This window comes from Anser brachyrhynchus (genome assembly GCF_964034855.1).
Source record: "Anser brachyrhynchus genome assembly, chromosome: 1".
Taxonomy (NCBI): Eukaryota; Metazoa; Chordata; class Aves; order Anseriformes; family Anatidae; genus Anser; species Anser brachyrhynchus.
Window position 1 is genome coordinate 41,221,040 of NC_137694.1, and position 22,050 is coordinate 41,243,089.

Genomic DNA, 22,050 nt, shown 5'->3' on the forward strand with positions numbered 1-22,050 from the left:
CCCCTTTTATCATCTTCTTAATATGTTCTCCTATCTCAGCTAAATGAGCCTCATGTTTTTGGGCTGCGAACAGAGAGGAGATCCTGTTTACATGCTGCCTTGGGCTACTGTGTTTGTAAAGGTGCTGCTGTGAATAATAGCTTTCTTAATATATCATGAGATGACTGCTATTGCATACTTTTTTTTTTTTTTTTAACAAGAAAATCTAGTATCTGTTAAGTACAGAAAATATTTCTATCCATACTAACATGAGCATGTCTTGAAATAGGCATTTAGAAAGGCTGATACTACTACCAATCTCTTTCTGGTCTGATTTTCTCTGTTTTTTTCAATTTAACTTACTGGTAAGTGCAGAATGAGGAACGTGAATACAATATAAATAACAAAAACGTATTTTAAAAAAAAGCAGTGGTTAAAAGTGGAGGTATACTTTTCCATTTCTTGAAGAACAGAGTAGATACTGTCAAAATATGTCATGCCATTAGACTGAAGTTGCTTTACTGAATCCTTGTGCTCCAAGCCTTATAGGTTTTCTTTAGGAACTCATGTTTGTTAACACTACTGCATGTTTTGGGTAGCAAATACTGAGCTGCTGTGAAATGCTTTCTTGTGCTAACGCAACATTATCTTGAACCAAATCTAAGTATGTGTTTAAGTTGTAGTCCTTGACCATATTAAAATGGCTGCCACAGCCAGCACAGCATGCTGATAGCCTCTATCTTGATGTAAAAAGCTGTGCCTTAATGCTAGCAAATTGTGAGATTTTTTTTTTTTCCCTGAGGCTTGCAGTTCTTCCATATTCATATGAAAATGTATGTATTTCCTATGTACCAACTTACTCAGATTTTTATTTCTGGTAGCTGTCCTGATTAATGTAATTTGAAGTTTATGTCACAGGATAATGTTTATTGTCCACTAGAAGTAGTCAGCATAGACAATAAATTACATTAATATAAAAGTCTGACTTCAGAACATCAATAAAATACTGTGCTGCTTTTGTAACTTAGGGTAGATGTCACAAAAAAAACCACCTTTGCAACAGTCTTTTTGCACGCAGAAGTAGTAGTAGTTTAAAACTTCAGTTCCTACTGATTGCTTTCATTAGAGCTGACACAATTCTGTGTGACAAGCAGCTTTAATGACATTACTTGAGGCCATCTTCCTTTAATTGATGATTTTAAATTGGAAGTCTTTGTAATAAGATTCCAAATTCATTCTTCTTCTTCTGGAAAATTGCCCTGTAGCTTTATTGGAAAAAAAAGAAATTGCATGCCTGCTCTATTTTTATAGCATGAGGCACAGTATTGTGGTTGGGGAAAGGATTCTTGTATTTTTACAGCTTTATATGATTACTTACAGCAGACCAGAGTACTACTACTTTATACTCTGTAATGCTGATGTAATGAAACTTGTCCTGGTAGTTTTCCTGAATGCTGACAATATCTTGCTTAGGAAAAAAGCACTAACTTGAAACAATTGTCAAGGAATGCCATACTGGAACTTTAAGTGTAATATTATAAGTAATGTGAGTCTTTACTGATCCAAGTGATACATTTAATGTTCAAGTATTTGTTAAGAATTCTCTTTTCATATAGATATGTTTAGGGCATCTGAAAGATCATCTAGTCTTCTGGATTTAAGCCTAATGAGGCAGAACAGGGCAGTGTATCGTAAAGAACATAAAAAACTGACGATTAGCAGCACATTTTCTTGAATTTCAGGGTGGTCACGTGGAAAATAAGGCCTTCTGTAAGTTAGAAGACCTAACGGTATGTCTTTCAAAAGACCAATCTTGAAAGTAAATTGAAATAGTTTATATGAATCTAATGTACTTAATTATGTGAATGTTTCAGTTGGATTGGATTTTTCCCTGCGGTTTCTAAGACTAATTTATTTGTTAAAAGAGAAATACTGTTCTTGATGGGAATGAGAAATGTGTGAGCTGGGTATTTATGTATGAATCTGTGTTCCCATGCTTCCCTTCTGCTTTTTTTGTGCATAACAAAGGGTAGTTATGTCTTGCTCTCGTAGTGTATCGTAATCTTCTACTGTTTCCAAAGCAGGAGTAAATAATAATAATAAAAATCCCGCACACTGAATCATTATGTTTTAATTGATTTTTATTTTTAAAGGGGAAAAAACAGTTGAAAGTACACTTTCAAATAATAAATGGAGTAGAATTTAACATTTCATTCTGTTCTTTTAGCATTTACAGGTAGTATGTTCTCTTGTGTCCTGTAAAAGTTCAGGGCACATACACTGAGTTTATATCTCAGTTGTTCATACAATCTTTTCAGTTACAGCTGAACAAATAGATCCTGTTGTGTCAGAGGTTCTTTTGCTGCTCTGTTTTTCTAAGGTGTTAGGGTGTACTGTAACGCAAAATATTCATAGGATGATTGTTGTTGTTGTTCTACCCCTTCCATTTGATGCAATTGTGAGTACGTAGTTTTCAATAACTATGCTTTTTTGTCATGGCATGCCACTTGCAAAGCTGAGGTAAGGAGATAGAAACCAAATGGTCTGTATGTTAATAATTTATTGTTGACTGATGCTTTATCAGTTACCTTTACATTATGACAAATACACTTCATTTATTAGTGGTATTTAGGTGAAGGAAAACAAGTACTGCACGTTTTTTCAATTAGTGAAAGAAATAGTAGTTTTTAAAACTGGTTGTAAGAGAATTCATGATGATTTCCATGCTTTCACAAAGCTGTTACAGTAGCATAATGTTTTAAAGACAGTAACAAGCCAGTTGGTACAGTTAAGCAGTAAAAACAAAGCAGACAGTGTCAAAATTTAAAGGTTGCCGCCAGGAAAACAACAGAAAGTCTTGCATGGAGAAGGAAAGAAGGCAGTGGCTTTGTTTCTAGAGGAACTAAAACCAGGGGAAAAAAATCCAAACCCCAGTTCCAGCTGTCCATGACTTACGTTCCCTTGTCAAAATATTTTTTCTAACTAAAAAGTAAACATTTCTGGGGTGGAGGAGATGGTAGTGAGTTCAATTACTTTTTGGAAACTAAAGGGTTTTTCTTTATAAATAGAGGATGGAGGTGAGGTGGAGAGCCTTTGCAGATCTTTTGTTGCTAAAAAAAAAAAAAAAAAGAATATAGTCTAATAAATACCTATCAAAATGAGACCTCTCGTGTACCTGTCTTCTGTTGCCTACCTGTAGGCTCGGATCCAGATGTACAGCTGTTATGAATTGGCAGATTCATTAGCCGGTATTGATCTGACATCTTGTGTTAGCTGCAGATCTTGCTCTTTAGGAGAAAAGGACTTTATTACTGGCTTAGTAGTGAGTGGAAGAGCATATCTTGGTTTATAATGTGTGCTTTGGCTTGGTTTCAGAGTTTGTTGCAGGGTGTGTAGCTGTGATACCAGGAATCAGCATTTGTTTGGGCCGTTCTAAATAGGCTGCAAGTCAGGATAAAAAAATTACCTGATCGCGTGTTTGCATCACTCGTGGGGTTTGGGGTGGGGTGGGGATCGCTTGTTTGTTTTTCTTTCTTTCTAATGAGATAGTCTCTTGGTTCCAAGTGGTTTCCTGGAATAATTTTCAGCCTGTTGTTCTTATAATTAAAGGATGCTGATTGAGACTAAAAGTAGGAAACATTTCATGCTTGTTTCTGCCTTGCCCCTCACAGTGAAAACCAGGGAAGCCTCATAAAAGACAGCAGATTGGTGGTGGTGCCAAAGGTAAATGCTGTATCATGCTTTTTGCAGCCATTAATATGGTAATGTGGTTTCCTTTGCCTAGTTGTAAATGAGGATGTTAGGACAAATGAGGCACTGTCTCTGGAGAACCAATTCCCTCCTCTGTAGCTAATGCTAAGCTACACGGGTTTTGTTATGTATGGAGAGTTTTGAGAGATGTCTATGATACAAGTTGCAAAGATCTCTTTGAAAGTAAATATCAGAGGGGAATTCATAATTAAAAAAAATAATTGCATGGCACTGCTTGTCTGACTTGAACATCTTAGTGCTGAAGCTGGGAAGTGGATTTTTCTTTATGTAGTGTCTGAAGGCATACAAAGTGATTTAAAGTAAGTGAGGTGAATCTCACAATTGGAGTTTTGTTCACACTAGATGCTAGAAATGTCATAGAAAATACAAATCTAACGTTTCTTTCTCCTTTGAAGTCTGGATGGTTTTTATCCCTTCTCCCCAGCTTTGATTCAAACCTCCGGAAAAAAAAAATAGAAAAAAAAGGCAAAACAAAACGTATTTTTAAGGTACTGATGAAAAATGCTGTTTTTTTTTGTCTTCCTCACATATGTAGTTATTGCTTGCCTGTATGTAGATATATTTTTTCATATGGACTCTCGACGTCTCCCGTCTGTGGTACTTACCTGCCACAGTTTAGATGGTCAGTATAGCACTCATCTCAGAACACCACAGTAAAAGGCAAAACGTAGACTCTGTAGGGAGTGTCTTAGGCTCTCCATGTATTTTATAGAGTAAAAAGTGGGAAGGGCACATGTAGAAAAATTCTGTGTACTGAATTTCTGCTCCGGTGGTTTGGATCCATAGACAGCTTCTTGATCACGTATTGTCCAAAGTTTAGCCAGTAAAAACAGAAAAAAACTATAACCTTAAGGTTTCAAAACTGTTTTATTGGATAGAAAATAAATTGTATTTTCTCCTATCTTCTTTAAAAGTCTAGACATGACGTATAGTAATTAAGGAATGGTCCATAATTTTTTTTTTTCAGTTTTGCCTTTATTGTTTGTAGCAGATGTCTGATTAGGGTATTGTTAAAGGAAAAAAATCACTGTTGTGGCAAGAACACCAATGATAATGTAAATATAGCAAAGAAAATTTAATTTCTCTAAAGCTATAAAAATAAGTTGAACAAGCTTACTCTTGGCAGCAGGTAGTTTTAGAAGAAAAAGAGGAAGAAATTAGATTGTATAAATTCTGCAGTCAGAGCTTTTCATCTGTAATGTATGAAATAGAACTGTGAGTGTTCAGTTTGTAGTATCGCTGCTTTTTTCTTTTTTTCCCCCTATTACAAACTTGCTGGAAACAGCTTGTTAGAGGAAAGATTAGCCTTTAAGAAGTCAATAACAACATTCTACTATATAATGTATGTTATTATAATCTTAACCTAATTTGTCAATATTTTTATTGGAAACTTATAGTCAATATCTCCCCTCAACGGAGAAGGGAAACAAAAGTATTTTGGGATGCACTTACATTAACAATTGGACTTTGTTCTTAGCACTGGTGACTGGAAAAAGGGAAACGTCACACCCATTTAAAAAAAGGGTAGAAAGGAGGACCGGGGATCTACAGAACTGTAAGCCTCAACTCTGTGCCTCAATGAGAAGAGTTTACCGAGAGCAGCCCTGCAGAGAGGAACTTGGGGGTTCTGGTGGACAGAAAGCTCGAACGTGAGCCAGCAGTGTGTGCTTGCAGCCCAGAAGGTGATTTCAGAAGTCCCAAAAAGGCCTTGGTTGCATTTACTGATATTTCAGAGTTCTTTCACACCGTGAGAGTGGTGCAGAAAGATTTGAGAGGCTTACTGTTATTCCTCAGAACTTCTATTTTTTTTTAGTTAATATTTGCTTATATCTATGCCACGTAGGTTTATTTACAAATGGTTTATATGATCTTTTTCTTCACACTGTTTAATGCCTTTCTTAAACATTTTTCCAATAATACAAACAGAAGATAATAGATTTGTAGATACATAGTAGAATATATTTGAGCATCTATTCTAGTTTCAAAATCCAGTTTTTCTCAAAGCTTGCAAAAATGTTTTTGTTCTGTTGTTTTTAAAGTGTTCTGTGCCATTTCCATACAGATTTTTGCATGATATTTTTAAGTTTTTTAACAGATAATGCTTGTATACAGTTTTGTAGCACAAACACATCCATATTAAGCTTTAATTACAGAAGTCTTAATGACTCCCAAAGTAGAGAGGAATAGTCACTGACATGACTCAGAATAATAACGTAGTTTGAGTGTGCAGTGATCTGTGACACAGTAAGAAAAGTGTCCTTTTTGCACAGATAATTCTTTAAAGTCTTCTCCCATCAAAGCTTTGTCAAATACGGCATCTCTTTGCAGGTATGACTGGCAGCTGTAAGGTATCTTTAGTGTTGGCCAGGTCCTTTACAGGTTTATCAGACAGAGCAAATACTCTGATTTTCCCATTTTAGTGGAAGAGGTGTATCTGAAGTATTTGCTTTTCTGGCATCACTGCTAAGAAATGTTCTCATTCTGAGAAATGTCAAGTGTTAGAACCCTATGCACGTTATAATGAAAATCATTCATCACAGGAAATATATTTTAAAGCTAATGTTTTTTTTCTGTCTTTATATGGTAGTTGATTTCATAAGCACTTCCAGGTTCACGGGGTCCTGTGTTTTTCTAAGTATTAGATGTATTAGTATATTAAAAATAGCTTCTGTTGGTGAGAAATACGGGTATTGCCTTACGACAGGACCAGGTTTTAGATGGTACCTTTCTTGGAGATAAGTGGTGGTTGCAAAGTGATCGCCAGGCAGCATTGTGCCACGGAGCACAATCCCTTAAAAGGCTAGAAACGGGCCTTTTTGTCATCTAACTGGAATTTCGAGCAAGTGAAGACAGAAGCAGTCAAATGACAATCTTATAAATAGAACTTTGAGATGTTTATTGTGAAAACAGGAAATACTTTTAAGGAGATAAATTTCATGGAATTTAATTTATTTAAAGAGGAAAATAATTACAAAACTGAACCGTCATTATTCATTTTTAGAAGGATAAGTGTTTTAGAAGTGTCTCTTGGAAAACAACATTTAAAGAAAAATAAGTTTGGAATTTTGAGCAATAGAAAATATTGAATACTGATGAAGTTCTTACAGCTGTGTTGAATTTTGTTAATTCAGAGCACTGACTCCAGAGCATTTGTAAAAATTCATCTTAAGTTCATTTCAGAATTATTAGTGGGTGTTCTCAAGAGGAAGTTTGATTTTGAACTTTAAATTCCTTGACTTCAAACACATCTCAATTTTTTCTTTATACACCTTCCGTTCCTTGCTAATAGTGTTGCACTTTTCTACAATTTTGGAAAATCCTGGAAATCTGATCCGGGAATCATCAAAGCCACAGAAGAACAAAAGAAAAAGGTAAAGCCACGAGCTCCGTCAAATGTATTCTTCAGCTGCCTTTGCCAGTTGGTCACAGTAGTTTGCTGTTTAGTATGTGAAATTTCAGTAAATTGTTGTATAACAGTAGGTCTAAAATGTTGAAAATTTCCCTTTTCTTGCAGATTTCTCTCTTCCGTTTGGAATATACGTTCAAGTCTTACTGGTCCAAAGTTGCATTTAGATTGTTCTCAGTAGAAAAATAGAATTACAAATCAGATTTTCAACAGAAAAAGTTATAAAGCAGTTGGATGAAAATGCAAATGTAAAGGTTTAGAATTTTGCCTTACTGAAACATACGACCCATTATGGATTATGTGTTACTTATTGATTCTATAAAAACTTTCCAGACTTTCAAGCACCTCTAGTTTTCCTTATGTTTGTCTCTAAAAGTATTAGATTGACGAAGATTTTAAGTGTAAAACAACCAAAACCACAGGCAGTCTGGGGTGGTTGTTTTTTAAAATATTAGAGAAATTATGGATGATTTTGAGATGTTTCTAACACTTTTTAATGCTAATTAAAAATTATTATTATTATTATTATTTATTTCTAATATCTTTTAGTTATGGATTGTTCACAGCAACTAACCTGAGCATTGAATATGCCAAAATTATACAAGCAGCAGAAACAGTTTTTTTTCATTCTAAGTTTACTAGAAGCTCACGTACCACCAAACTGAGTTTTCTGCTTCCCCTTCATGCTTACTTGTGAAAACACGTGTGGATTAACATCAAACCACTTGGAATTATGGCCTTACAAAGGGATAAATATATGTTAGCCTTTAAAACATGGTTGCGATTGCTTAAACGATTTTTTCTCTGATTATTACTGAGTTTTGTTGGTCAATATACAGATGGCTGTGCAAATTCCCTTTCTATTATTGCAAATTTGCCAAAGTAAAATCCAGACTAAATTCTCTTCCTTCAGTGGGTCTAAATTAAATAGAACAATCAGCACCTGCACCTGGACTCAGACTCAGCAAATTGCATGAACGTGCAACTCATTTGATCTAAGTGCACAAGTCGTTACGTGTGGGTGCAAAAGCCTTGCTGAACTGGATAGGAAATATGAAATGCAACTTCCCCGGTTAGATGAATATCATCATGAATATTTTAGATTTCTTATGTTGCAGCTAACCCAGCTGTAAAATGATCTATTATCAGGGGCATAAGCCACTGGTTGCAGTGTAGTGCTATCTCTTGTTTTCTTAATTTGTCTCCAAATGTGTTTATGTTGAGTTTGCCTTTAGCTTTTGAACAAATAACCAAAAAAATTCTTCTAATTCCAGATGACCAAGTTAAGTATATTTGGAAATGTTGCAGTAAGCAACATTTTTCAGATGTTTATTCTTTTGATATCTCATGTTCTTTTTTCATCTAGGATTTCTATGTTACAAAATAACCTGAGTTACTCATAAAATAAGTAAATTAATAAAATAAAAAAAAATCCCATTTTCACAATCAAATATTAATAGTTTGAAAGCACATAAAATAGACCCAGGGTTTACAAAGCACAAAAGTGTGGCAGTAACTCAAGTATCCTGGGTCTTTGTCTTGTAAGTTTTACAAAAAATTATATTTAAAAGTGCTTTATCTACTCCTGGTCAGCTCTGTTCTCATGAGCTTTGGGATCTTGCTTGTGGACCATACCGAACTCAGGTTCAGTAGGAGGTTCCCATGGTGGAGATGAATACTGCACCAAAAGCAATAGAAATACAACAAGCAAGGAGAAAAAGTAGTCCAAATTTTGGAGTTTATTTAAGAAGTGTTAGAAAATGGGAAAGTTGTTCCTTGTTTGCCTGAAATCAGCAGGGAAGCTTTAAGACAAAGCTCACCCCTGGACTGTTGACTGTAGCTTTTACTGGCTACTTGGAGGCAAAAATTACCATAAACATTTCCTGACCAGTTAAGTGTAGTATTGTGGAGGAAAACTTCTGTGGCTTCAGTCCTATTACCCATCGTAGAGTTCATCATCTAATGAAGGAAGTGATGATTTTATTGCTGTGGTGAGAAAATAATTAAGAACTATCTTACTGCTATAATGTTAAGAACGATATTAATAATTAAGAACTATATTACTGCCTCTCCAGTTAGAAACCATGTTGATGCATAAGCTATACGTGGTTTGAAAGGGAGCAATAGACTGACCTCTTTGCCATTAGGCTATTTATGCTGAGTAGATTCCTTCTGGATCAAGGAAGGGTACTTTGGCAAAAGACATTTTCCGGATATTTTCCATATGTTGCAAATGTCATTTACAAGTCTCATGTGGGACAGATTTCAGCTGCTGAATTTTAAAACTTGTTGGAAGCCATTTAATGGAGTAATACGTTACTTCTATTCCAGCAATAAAGTAGATACTGAAGGAGTGCACAAAATAAAAGAGCTGTCGTTTAGTGTGGAGGAATAGGGATGCTTTGGCTGATACCTATTTATGTGCATCACTTGAGCCATGAGTATAACATCTGGAAGAGGTTTGGTTTGCATTATTATTCTTTTCTTCCTAGAAACTTCAGCATCTGAGAAAAGAGGTGAATATAGATTTAAAGTTTTTGATGGGATAGCTCTAGAAATAAGGTCTGGTTTTTAGACTGGTTTATCTTGCTAGCTTCATGAAAGGTCTTAATTGTGTTCCTGTTTAGAAATTCAGCTGCATTCATTTTAATAAGCTTAACAATAATCTAGTCAAACTGGTGCTAACCAGTGTGAGGATGTATCCAAATTAATATAAACTTGCTTTTTCTCTAATTAAACCTAGATAGAGAGTAGGAATGAGTATAAACTAGAACCAATTTAGAAGTAAATGTCTATATTGGTTCAAAATCAATTTTGAATGAATTTAAATTGTTACTGTATCTAGAAAGTACCTGAATTTAATGGAGCTCACAACCTTGGTTGGATGTGCAGATATAACAGTGGTTATCAACATTTGTTTGTATACTAAAATCTAATTATTTTTTTTTCAGACAATAGTAGAACTTGCAGAGACGGGAAGTCTGGACCTCAGTATATTCTGCAGCACATGCTTGGTAGTTGCTTTCTCTTTTTTTTTTTTAATCAGTTGCAGCACTTTTTAAAAATAGATTTTCCTATGCTGAACACATGCATGGCCTTAGTAATGCAATATCAGGGACAGAATTTATTTGCTATCTTTAATTTAAGCAGTATTTTCAATAAATAACTTATACAAAAAGCCTTTGCAACAATAAGGAAAAAAGCATTCGTAGTAAATGTAATGTGTTGTGTTTTTTTGGAAAGATAGCTAGTTAATTATTAAGGCAGTCAGTATTTCACTGTAATGCTGACCTATGTAGAACATGAATGATGTTAATATTCTTAAAATCAAATCTGGAAAATCAGGTATAAATGTGGCACCTTAAAATCATCTGTGTGTATATACATATGTATATCTCAAAATACTTAACAGATCTTTTCTGTTAATCTTCATTTCCATTTTGTATTTCTTTCAAAACACATGCTTTAAAAAAATTGCTGAGAGTAATCTAGCATTGTGAGTTCCAGTTGTTGAATTGCATTCCTGTCTTTAGAAAATAAGCTGGAACAGTTTAGGTGTCAGTTATCAATAATACTGACAGAATTGTGGAACTCAAACTCGTTCTGTACTTTCACTGTTAAAAAGCTGAAATGAAAATGCTTGCTGTACAAAGCTCAGTATTTGGAAGGGATAGAAGAACTTTGGGGAAAAAAAAATCCTTTATATAAACCAATCAGTGTAAAAGTCATCTAAATTAGGTTGTAATCTATAATTTATTTAACATAAACATACGCAGACTAAGTCTGTTAGCTAAGACTGTTAAAAATTGAAGCTAAGTAGTTAACATAATACTTCTTTTGCATTAAAATTTATTCTTTTCCTATATAAAAATGTCAGATTTTTGATGTTCTAAACATTAATAACCATTACAGATACGGAAGCCAGTGAGGTCCAAACATTGTGGTGTGTGCAATCGATGTATAGCAAAGTTTGATCACCACTGCCCGTGGGTGGGTAACTGCGTAGGTAAGTAATTCTCTAAAATATTTTGCCTTCATAATAGATAAAGAAGGGAAAAGCTTCTGAAATTGACCGTGTGTTTTATGGGATTTTTTCTGTTCCTGTTTTATGGTGAAAGTGACTTGGGTTCTGCCCAAGCCACAGAAAAACTGTTGAATACTTTTGATAGAAGGAAACTTGCTTTTAGTACTGAGCTTAGCTTTTTTCTACATGCAATTCTCAGCATTATTCTTATTTGTATTGTCTCTTTTATACCCATCCTCAAAATTGTTTTGTGTAATTCAGTTTCCTGTATGTATATTTATATTCACTTACATTCTAGTATTTAAAAGATGAAAAGCTTTAACTGCATTTTTACTTTCCACAGAAAGAGCATGTACTGATTCGACAACTATTTATCCATTTACATAATGTAATTTTTACATCTTTACTAATAATTTTCTAATGGCAAAGTGTGCATATTCAGAAGTGCAATGATTATAGTACTTACATACAGAATGGCTTACTGATGAGGTGTTATTTTCTTTATGGCCCCTTCTTCCCCCAGCCCCCAGATTCACAGGTATTCACTTATTCTCCCCAGCGATGATGTAAGGAACTGAACAGAACATGAGTAAAGTCTCTAAATTCTATGTCTTGTTTTTTGAGAAACTTACTTGAAATCCTTTATTATGTAGGGAAAGCTTCACAGCCAGGAAATTAATATAGCTTGCTTCATTTTTTTTTTAGGACACAAGCAGAATTTTGGGCAGGAATTAGGACCTGGATTCATTGACATTTTAGTCCTTCCAAATACTACTAATAATAGATGGTCACTGTAGTTTGACTGTTGTTATGGTCAAGAGTAAAATGGTCAGTGCTGACATTTGAATTATAACAACATCACTGAAATCTCATTGAGATAGTCTTGTATCACTCCCTTCTATTTTACATTTCCTGCTACTGTCATTATCTGAGTTACTTTTGATTTCCATTTTGAATGTTTTACAATGAGGAACTAAGGCATCCTTAATGTAATGAAAAACAACAGCACAAAGGCAGAGTGGGCACAGGCTCAGGTTTCGGAGACAACGCTGGGTGACAGCTTGATATTTATTTTTCAAGGGTGCTGAGGAGTACTTGTCAGTGGGACAAAGATCCATGATTTCAATCAGTAACTTGAAAAAGCGTAAAATAACATGGGGAAGGAAAAAAAAAACATAGTTTGTGTGTAATAAGAGAGTATGTTAGTAGTAGGATTAAGTTAAGGGGAGGAAATGTGATGTGATTTGGGGGTGGTGGGAGGGTATAGTGTATTTCCCCCCCCCCCAAAAAAACAGTGGTGATGAAAAAGCAGAATCTTCCTGGTCTTGAACAGATCCGGATAACTGGTGGTAAAAGTAAACATTAGGAAACTTGAAAATATGCTGGAAAAAAAACGTAAGAAATTGAACTATGGGAACAGTCCTGAACTGGAGGGAATGATGGTCTAATGACCTTACATGGCTTTTCTGCCTCCAATTTGTTCGTGGTGACTCTGTTTGTAGGATTACAAAACAGAATCCATTCTTAAAACAGCACTCATGGTATGTTTCCCAAAAAGGGAAACGTGAATTATGCCTTTCCCAGGAAGGTTGAATTTGGAAACACTTTGTATAGTCTTCCTTCAAATGTGTTAAAAGGATAAGAATTTTACTAAAGATAGGATTGCAGAAAGTGTGTGTGCAGGCACCCTAAAAATAAATCCTTTGGGGTTTATTTGCAATGCAAAGAGAGACAGTATTTTTACTATTCTGAAGAGGTTGACAAGAAGTGCAGACTATTTAAAAAAAAAAAAAAAAAAGGTAATTGGGGCAAATACCTTCAAAATTTTCAAGTCTCTGGAGGTGATTGATTTATACCTATGTTTTTAACTGAGTATCAAAATGGCATTATGCATTTTACAGTCAGTTGTTTAATAACTTATTTTTCATTTTCAAACTTGCAGTTACGTTTCAAACTCAAACTGTAAACTTGCAACAGAAATCTAGTTTACAAGTAACAGCATGAAAGGAGCTATAGCCAAATTTTATACTGTTATGTCACAAGTTGTGCTGACAATGTACTGAATTATTGTTTGGATAGCAGTAACTGAAAAGGTAGGTCTTGTGTACGTGAGAAATTACATTATGGTTTAGAAAAATGATTTCTTCCCAAACCCAAAAAAGGATTCTTCTCCAAGGGGCTAAAAGTAGGAAAAGAGGAGGAAGGAATGAACAAATCATCCAAGTCATGCAATGTGTAAATCCATCAGTTAAAAGATAAAAAGCAGTTGTCTTTATTATATGTTATTACTTATGTATAATATAAACAAAAGCATATAAAAGAAATTAGCAACTATTCTTACAGCATTGTCTTAACTGTGAAGGATCAGTGACTGTGTTCCTGTCAGTCCAGGGTGAACCTGCAGAAAACAGTGCTGTGTTTTGCTCAGTTTTATGTAAGATAAAAAAGGAATTTCTTTCCTTTAGTGATTGTGATCCTTTCTGAAAGTTCTTTCTTTTCCAAAAGAAAGTCCAGTTTCCTTTTCTGATGTCTTTTAATAGTTACCAAGGCTGTACCTGTCTTATTTCATAGGTTTAAATTCTATGTATATGTTTTCACCAAATACCTGGATTTCCTGTTAAGTAAAATTTGGTCCAGGATCATTGGAGATGCTACTGCAAGGAATGTTTCATCAAACACCTATCAGATGGACCTCTAGGTCACCATTTAAGTTTCTTTTTTTTTTTTGATATTTTTTCTTAATGAAACCTAACTGTTCCAAAACTTAGGATGCAAGTGGAAGTGATACCTTAGGGGCATTCCCAAACACTATTTCTGGTGTGCTCAGAGCTGACTGAAGGCAATGTTGCAACATATTTTACATCTGAAGGAACTTGTTTGAATTTCAAGGAAATGTCGTGTTTAGTCTAGCTTGTGTTTGTGTATTTTTCCTTATCTCTTATTTATACAGTCTTTCAGTTCTCTTGCTAAAAGCACTTGATTATTTTCTGCCTCCAGAGGATGCTCTTGCTTTAGCAGGCAAAACATTTGACATAATGAAGAAGTAAATGCTGTGCTGGTAAATGTTGACAGCCAAATCTTCTTTAGCCCATTACAGTCTCTGTTGGTTTAGTTCACAGCCTAGAGCTGTTGGGAGGTTACAGCAGTGGGCATATTTTAGAGACAGAAGGAAGGTTGAGTCCTTCAAAACAACAACATACATAAGAGGCATCTTCTTAGCTCTGATGATGTTAGATGATGTTAGAAATAGATCATCCTTTAAATAACTGATTTTCTTGTGTTTAAATGCAGTCAGAATGTTCTGGTTTTTTTATGCCATTCATTATCTTAGCCAGCTCTTCGGGGCTGGTCTGTTCTGTTAATATCTAACTTATTTTAGATATTTTATTTTCAGTTAGGCTTAACCATGCTTGATAAAGCTAAGTTTTGAGTTAACTTATTATCGGGGGGGTTGTATTTTTTTTATATTCCTATTTCTTTTAAGTAAGTGAATTCTGCAGTTTGGCTTTTTTTTTTTTTTTTTTCTAATGGAATTCTAAAAAATATATATTGATGTGTAATTCCTGGCTGTTCAGGGTTCTGCAATAGCTGTTAACCAACATTGTTAAAAATATTGTCGTTTAATAATTGTGTTGGCTCATGAAAGAGGCTAAAAATGAAATGCATTTGTGTGAATTTCAGCTGTAATGCAACAAAGTGAAGTAAATAAGTTCTTTGTTCTCAGTAGTGGGAAAAATCATAGTGAAATTAGCTGTTTCACTTGTCTTTTAAAGTAATACTGGCTTAATATTGGAGAGTAATATTTCTATATTCAATAATGAACAGTACATATAAGTAAGAAATTAAGCTACTGTGTGTATTGTTGTCTTTCTTCTGAAAGTGGAGTAATTTGATCCCCGTTGTTCTTGTACAACTTTAGGAGCAGGGAACCATCGCTATTTTATGGGATACCTGTTCTTCCTCCTATTTATGATCTGCTGGATGATTTATGGATGTATCTCTTGTGAGTAAATAGTTTTGTGGATTTTTTTTGACTTTTTTTTTTTTTTAATTGCTTGTAAATACTTAATTTCCTGGTATGGATTTTTAAAGATTTTTTGTCTTATCAAAGTTTTTGATATTTTTTATTCTGGAATTGAACTGCATATTAATCATTTTCTATACTAGGTAATTTAAATTAGATGATGTTTTTCTTGTCCTAGTTTATTTTCATCCTCATAGCATGTATCTGCATATGTCATATATTCAATGACTTGGGAAAGGAAGTGAGAACAACTAAAACTCTTCTGTTTTCTGATTTCATGTAGCATGTTCTAATGTGGTCTTTATGTTGATGTATAGTAAACATATCTTAAATCTTTTTTATGGTGTTTGATCCCTTTTTTCTCTAGACTGGGGTTTCCACTGTGAGACAAGTTACGCAAAGGATGGATTTTGGACCTATATTACACAGATTGCTACCTGTTCTCCTTGGATGTTTTGGATGTTTCTAAACAGTGTTTTTCACTTCATGTGGGTGGCTGTGTTACTCATGTGTCAGATGTATCAGGTATGGAAGAGCACTTCCTTCATAATGCTGAGTCTTGGGAGTGACATAGGAATATCAAACAGTTGTCATTTACATTTTCATGTTCATTATGCAAGACCAGGTTTTCAGTCTCAGCCACAACTGAAGGAGGAAAGTATCTGTTGTCTCTGCACAATAGAAGGCATTGTTCTCTTCTTGTTCGCTTTTTTTTTTTTGCAAGAGGTTAAAATACTTACCTCCTGCTTTCCATTCTAAGAATGACAAAAAGGCAAAATAGACCAGAGAAAAGCAATAAAGACTAATAGAAGCCTAGAGGATAAAATCTGTGGATAGAAGTAGGAATAATGCAGTATGTCATTAGCATTAAGAGGGTGGTAACTTCAAATGGGATGCAGTAATTTCTTACACTGCTTCAGGGTAATTCGTCATCACATGACTTAACTGTAATCTCACCAAACCCATTTTTTTCTGTAACCTTTTTAATGAAAGACAAGTCATACTGGAAGCCTTTCAGTATGACTTGTCAGTAATGAACAGTGAGACTCACTGATTTAATCTGTCCAGAGATCCTGGAAATGAAAATCATCCTATAAGGCTTAGGTGAAACTTCTTAGCAAATTTGAGTTTTGTCCTCCTTTCTCCAGAATGCTTATTTACAATACATGCCAATTTCAGTCTTGTGTATGAGTCATTCGGTCTTTTAGAGGTCTTTCTTGCCCAAGACAAATGAGCAAAGGTAACTGCATGCATTTCATTTGGCTTTCAAACCAGTCTAAACCACCAGACTTCTATAGCAGGATAAGCATGTAACTTTCCAGAGAGCCTTCTGTCGTGTTTGTGTCGTGATCTATTCTATTAAGTTTTGCATTGAGGATTCCTGTTAATACACTCTGTGTGCAGGTGAATCTTTGAACTACATGACACCCTGAAAAATACATCTCGTAGTATTATGTATCATTAATGTAATTAAGTGAAATAAGTTTAGCACTTTTAATTATTAATACATTTCCAAAATTAATACACTTCTGAAGAGTGTTACATGTAGAAAACATAGGATTGTTTAGGAGAATTATTTCTTTGGAGTTTGACATAGTGATGAAATTGATATTCTCCAAATTATTTCTTTAGCTGTGCAACTACACAGCCCCTGCTGTTGCTGCTTTTTTTTCCTCTCCATTGTCAAGTTTTGACTTGCCCTTCATATTGAACTGGCCAGGGTTCTTGCCAAAGCACTGCATACAAAAGAAAAGTAATTTAAAACCTTTGCTTCCAACTTCAAAAGTTGGCCATTAACACCTCATTTATATACATGGAAATGAAACTCCACTGGGTTTCATGGAGGCAGAGAAAATGCTTGAGAAAATAAGTAAATCTAAATGAGGCAAGCAAACGCAAATTTAATTTTCTCAATGTTCTTGCTTTTCTACCATCCAGCAGAGTTGACTTTTCATATTCCACTGGGACTTAAAAGATTTTATCTTGCTGTGGTATAAGGCTGTTAAGGGGGTTCTCATATTTTTGTTTCTAATTACATCACATTACAGTAAGTTCCAGTTTTATATCAGATACCATGTTAGGCTAAAGTAGTTGGAAAGTTGTTACAGAAAATCATAGTCTGTGGGCCAAATGATTGTGGTTTAAGACAAACAAACTAAAAAACCTTTTTCTAGTCGTCTTTTTATCTTGCAGACAGAAAAGTTATGTTACTGCAACAAAGATATAAATTGGAGGGAAATCCACTACTGTTGTATACCATACTATAATCAGAATGTCAAGAGGAAAAGAAAGTGATTCAAATGCTATGTGAAGAAACTCCTGAATCTATTATTTACAGCACACGTCATCTGACAATGTATCAGTCAGTCATCTCTTTGTTATGAACTAACAAGTCACAGTTTGTTCAATGATCATGATTTATTTCCAATCACTTTCAACGTTAAACCTTCTGCACAATCTGGTGCAGCTGCTGTATGGTGTTTTATGTTGGGATTTGACAATTTCTGCAGACAAAAATTGTTCTTCAAAAGCAAGAATATAAAAAAAACAAATCCTTTTTCAGTCTGTCTTGTGCAGGACTTGTCTGCCTGTTTTTACATGGGCTAAATTGCTTACTTTATTTTCCTGTCTTCAGATATCTTGCTTAGGAATCACTACAAATGAAAGAATGAATGCAAGACGATACAAGCACTTTAAAGTTACAACCACGTCTATTGAAAGCCCATTCAAGTAAGTTGTAAAGTGTAAACATATATTTCTTGCTTGTGTAGCTGTTCACATGGTTGAATTGTGCAGCTTGGTGAAACAAAACATAGCTAAATACTTTTAAAGGATTTTCATTACTTGGAATGCTGGAGCTGTCAGCAGTTTTTATAGTAACGCATTCTGTCCAGTTAAAGGAAGTGGCAAATATTTTGTGGTGACTCTAGACAGTGATGTATAAACACCAAAAATAGTGCTCTCTAGCAGTGATCGTATTTTACTGCAGAGTTTATGGGGAAATAAACCAAAAATACTCTCTCTATAAATCAGGTGCTTAAACCCGGAGGTACTTAGTTGCTCTGTGCACTAGCTTCCCTTTTTCTTTACTGTGAGCATACAGGTAGCACTTCCTCTTCAGGAGGAAGGTCATTGACGAAAGCTGGTTGTGGGGCAGTGAGCAGGGTGTCCCAGGAGCTGAAGTGGGTGTTGTGTGGGTGAGATGCACGCCTTTGGGTGTCAGGATGAGGGTGCAAGCAAAGAGAGGAGAGCTCAGGGATGATGTGGCACCGGTATGTTAGCGCTTGTAGGAGATGAATACAACAGCAGCTTGTGAAGTCAAAGCAGGAAATAAATGAAGGCATGAGGCTGGAATATGGGTGGGTTAAGGGCGTGTTATAGAAGGAGCAGAGAAAGGACAGAAAAACATGTCTCATCCCACTGTACATGCTGTGTCCTGTGGGAGCTGCTCCTCTTTCAGGTAGCACCCAAGGGAACAGGAGATAAGAGTGCTAGAAGAGAAGTTTGTGTGATGCTTTTTTTTAATATCCTTCTGTACAAAACTTCTAGTGAGAAACAGATGAGCATCTCTGTATGGTTTAGTCTTCCTATAGATAAGAGTTGTAGCAAAATCAGGTAATTATTTTGCCTGAAGAAAGAACAAAGGTGGAAGACAGGATAGGAAAAAAACTACTGTTTTTATCTCCCAGTTGATGTCACATTCACAAACCATTTTCACTGGAACAGGTACTATCATAAAAATGGCTCCTAAAAATAACAGCAGGTGTCTAAAATAACTGATTTGGCATCACCTTTCAGATGAAGCATTGTGAGACGAAGCAGCAGTCATCTCCTTGTTGCTTTGAACTGGTTTGGTGTATTACAACATGAGCTTCTCTTCCAGAAAACCATAATTTATTCAGCCCATTTAAAAAAAAAAATGGAATTTTGATGTAGGCATCTTGAATATATGTCATATATATGATCAGTTCAATATATGTGAACTGATTAAGCGTCAGAAAGCACTTGAACAGGCCAATCTAATTCATGAAGATAATTCTTTCTTAATTTTGTTTTCTCTGGGGACTTAATTGATCTTAGATCTACAACTGTTGAGAAAGTATTTATGACAGAAATAAATAGGTATCAATAAAGACGGACACTATTCTAGATAAGAACAGTGGATAGTGGAAGAAATACGATAGCAGATAGTGTCTTGCTTGTGTCCAAGATCAAACACTGATGAGTCTAATGAAGTACTATAGAACTTGTTCATCAGCAAGCACTAAAATATTTTTTTATGCGAGTCAGTTCTTTACAGTTAGGAACTTAGACAATAACTGAATTTGTAAAAAGACAAAAAATGTACTTTGTTAAAAGAGCTATGATACTGCTTATTAACGTGTGTTTTTATTTTGTTTTTAGCCATGGATGTATAAGGAACATTATAGACTTCTTTGAATTCAGATGCTGTGGTCTTTTTCGGCCTGTCATCGTGGACTGGACAAGGCAGTACACAATTGAATATGACCAAACTTCAGGATCAGGCTACCAGCTAGTGTAGCACCACCTTCGTCCTGGGAGCATATCATATCTGAGTGGTGCCTGAAAATTTTTCTCTCTCTCTCTCGAATCCACATCCCTTGAAGAGTAGCATGCTATGTGTAGGGCTGGTGATGAATCTTAAGGTACCTTCTCTTCATCAGAGTTTTATTAACAAGAGTGAAAATGGACAGAATAAACTGCCAAACCTGATAAGGAAGAGGAGGAGGATCAAAAAGGGATTTTAACAGTTCTTAACATGAGAATTATTCGCAACAGCATATTCACAGTATTTGTTGTTGTTTTTTTATTTAAGATCTTTCACAATGGAGCATGAGTTTATTGAAGTATTGACATAAGTAGTTATGTTGTGCTGAGCAGAAAAATTCATTTCCCAATATGAATAATTCCACTGAAACAAGAATTTAGAATATAAAGCTAAATTTCATGATGCAGAGTTCACTGATCGCTATGGTGTAGTTCCTGTAATGTGATTTTTTTAATACAGATTTTCTGTAGTATTATGTACATTGAAAAATGTGCTTTTCAATACTGTGAAAAACATCATGTGGTGGGAATCCCCTGTAATGTGTTACGTTAGAGCAGTAGGGCACATCAGATAATGGTTTTAAAAAGAAAAAAGAACTGCCCACATTTTTTGGTGAATGTTACTGTCACCAGTTACTGGTACAGCTAAACACTTGTAAAGGCCCTGTTCTGAGATTATGTAGTCTGAAATGAATGATTGTGCAAGTAAGAAAAGCTCTTCTGTCAAAGTTAAAGCCCTGCTTAAATGCATGATATACCTGTAAAGCTAGGTTATATAACGTTCAGGAAAAAAAAAGTGGAAAAACTTCATTATCTTTGAAGTAAATGTATAAACAATTTACAGAGTAGCAATGTTTCAGTACTAGGTTTGGTCCCCATACAGTACAGTGTAGTGTAATTGCAGACACGTTCAAAGAGAAATTGCATGGGGGAAACCAAAGGTGTGAGAGCAAAAATCTCAGTTATAAAAAGACAAGATGAAATAGTTTTTAATTGACTGCAACTGCAGAAGAAGAAACTAGAGTCATGTGAATTATACTTACTTTGTTTAGAAGTAAAATGATGGAAAACTTAAAAAAAAAAAAAAGAAAAATGTCCAAAATAGCACATGCACATAGAAAATGTAATGCAACATTCTGAAGAAGATGGTGTATTGGCAAGTGGAAATCACCCTTAATGTTTTTAAGTTCTCATGCTACAGATGTGTTTGGAAGGTAAGGAATGACCTGAAATTGCATTCCAAGGGGGCTTTTCTTGAATGTGATGCACTGATTTTTGTTATGGTGTTTTCATATACTCATAGTGAATTGTTCACTGCTTCCTTAACTATTGTTTACAGAGAGACTGAGAATCAGGTTAGTTTTCTTCTAAGTGCTGTAGCAACCTAGTGGTTCGAGAAACCTGTGAGGGGAGTATGGGGAGGGGACCTGAAAGCAGATGTCTGAGACCAGTGTAAAGAATGTGTATCTGTATATAAATAATTTATCAAATAGTTTTCTCTCTGTGAGTGTGTGTTTAGTATATTTAAAGCTGCTCATTTTCATTTTATTCAACCAAAAAGTGTAGGAAGATATCTAATGAGCTTTTAGTGATGTTAAATATTGCTGTTAATAGGCATTGTGCCCTGCAAATTCACTGCATGTTTGATGCTTGGCAAAATTAGCGTTTTCTGTAATACGCAGATTACAGGTAATAAAGCAATCTAGTGGTATTCCCGCCCCTTGCCTTAGTCAGAGGAGCAGTGAAACTGTAAATAGTTGATGTTCAGTATTTGCAAGTAAACATTTCTTTCTGTAGTTGTTTGTTGATCTCAAGACACACGCTTAGTTTGCAAGTACCAGATATCAGGATTTACAGAAGTGCAACAGTAGAGTACTTGAATGTTTAATACTGGAAAAATCAACATCATCTTGGACACAGTTCTAATGGGAGAGGTTTAGGTATAGGGGAGGCAAGAAGCTTTTGCTATTTTTGTCAGACAAAATTTGTAATCCCAACGAAGACACGTTCTGTTTCAGTGAAAACAGTTGACATCAGTTATTCATATTTTTCTAATCTGAAAACAAAAAAGCATGAAGGCTTCACAGTGTTGTTTATTTTATTTATCAGGAATGTTCTGCATATTTGTTCACTTTTCACATTTCTGTTGGGGGTCAGTTGACTTGAAGAACTTAAGTCCACTTTATTAAATGTCACCTAGCACCAGAAGAGCGGTTCGGTTTGGTTTTAGTTGCCCAGTAGCATTAACTGCCATGAATTGTGGCACGCCGTCCACGT

General features: G+C 35.0%; 1 protein-coding gene across 1 annotated transcript in view; it reads left to right on the forward strand.

The window, feature by feature from the left end:
• The window catches only part of ZDHHC17 (zDHHC palmitoyltransferase 17), a 78,438-nt gene extending 57,572 nt beyond the window's left edge, over positions 1-20,866 (forward strand). Inside the window, exons 11-17 of the mRNA XM_080604935.1 lie at positions 6,997-7,121; positions 10,108-10,170; positions 11,069-11,162; positions 15,100-15,183; positions 15,572-15,729; positions 17,840-17,934; positions 19,609-20,866. Of these exons, the coding sequence (XP_080461061.1) occupies positions 6,997-7,121; positions 10,108-10,170; positions 11,069-11,162; positions 15,100-15,183; positions 15,572-15,729; positions 17,840-17,934; positions 19,609-19,747 (758 nt within the window). The 3' untranslated portion in view covers positions 19,748-20,866. The remainder of the gene's footprint in view (positions 1-6,996; positions 7,122-10,107; positions 10,171-11,068; positions 11,163-15,099; positions 15,184-15,571; positions 15,730-17,839; positions 17,935-19,608) is intronic.
• The last annotated feature ends 1,184 nt before the right edge of the window (positions 20,867-22,050 follow it).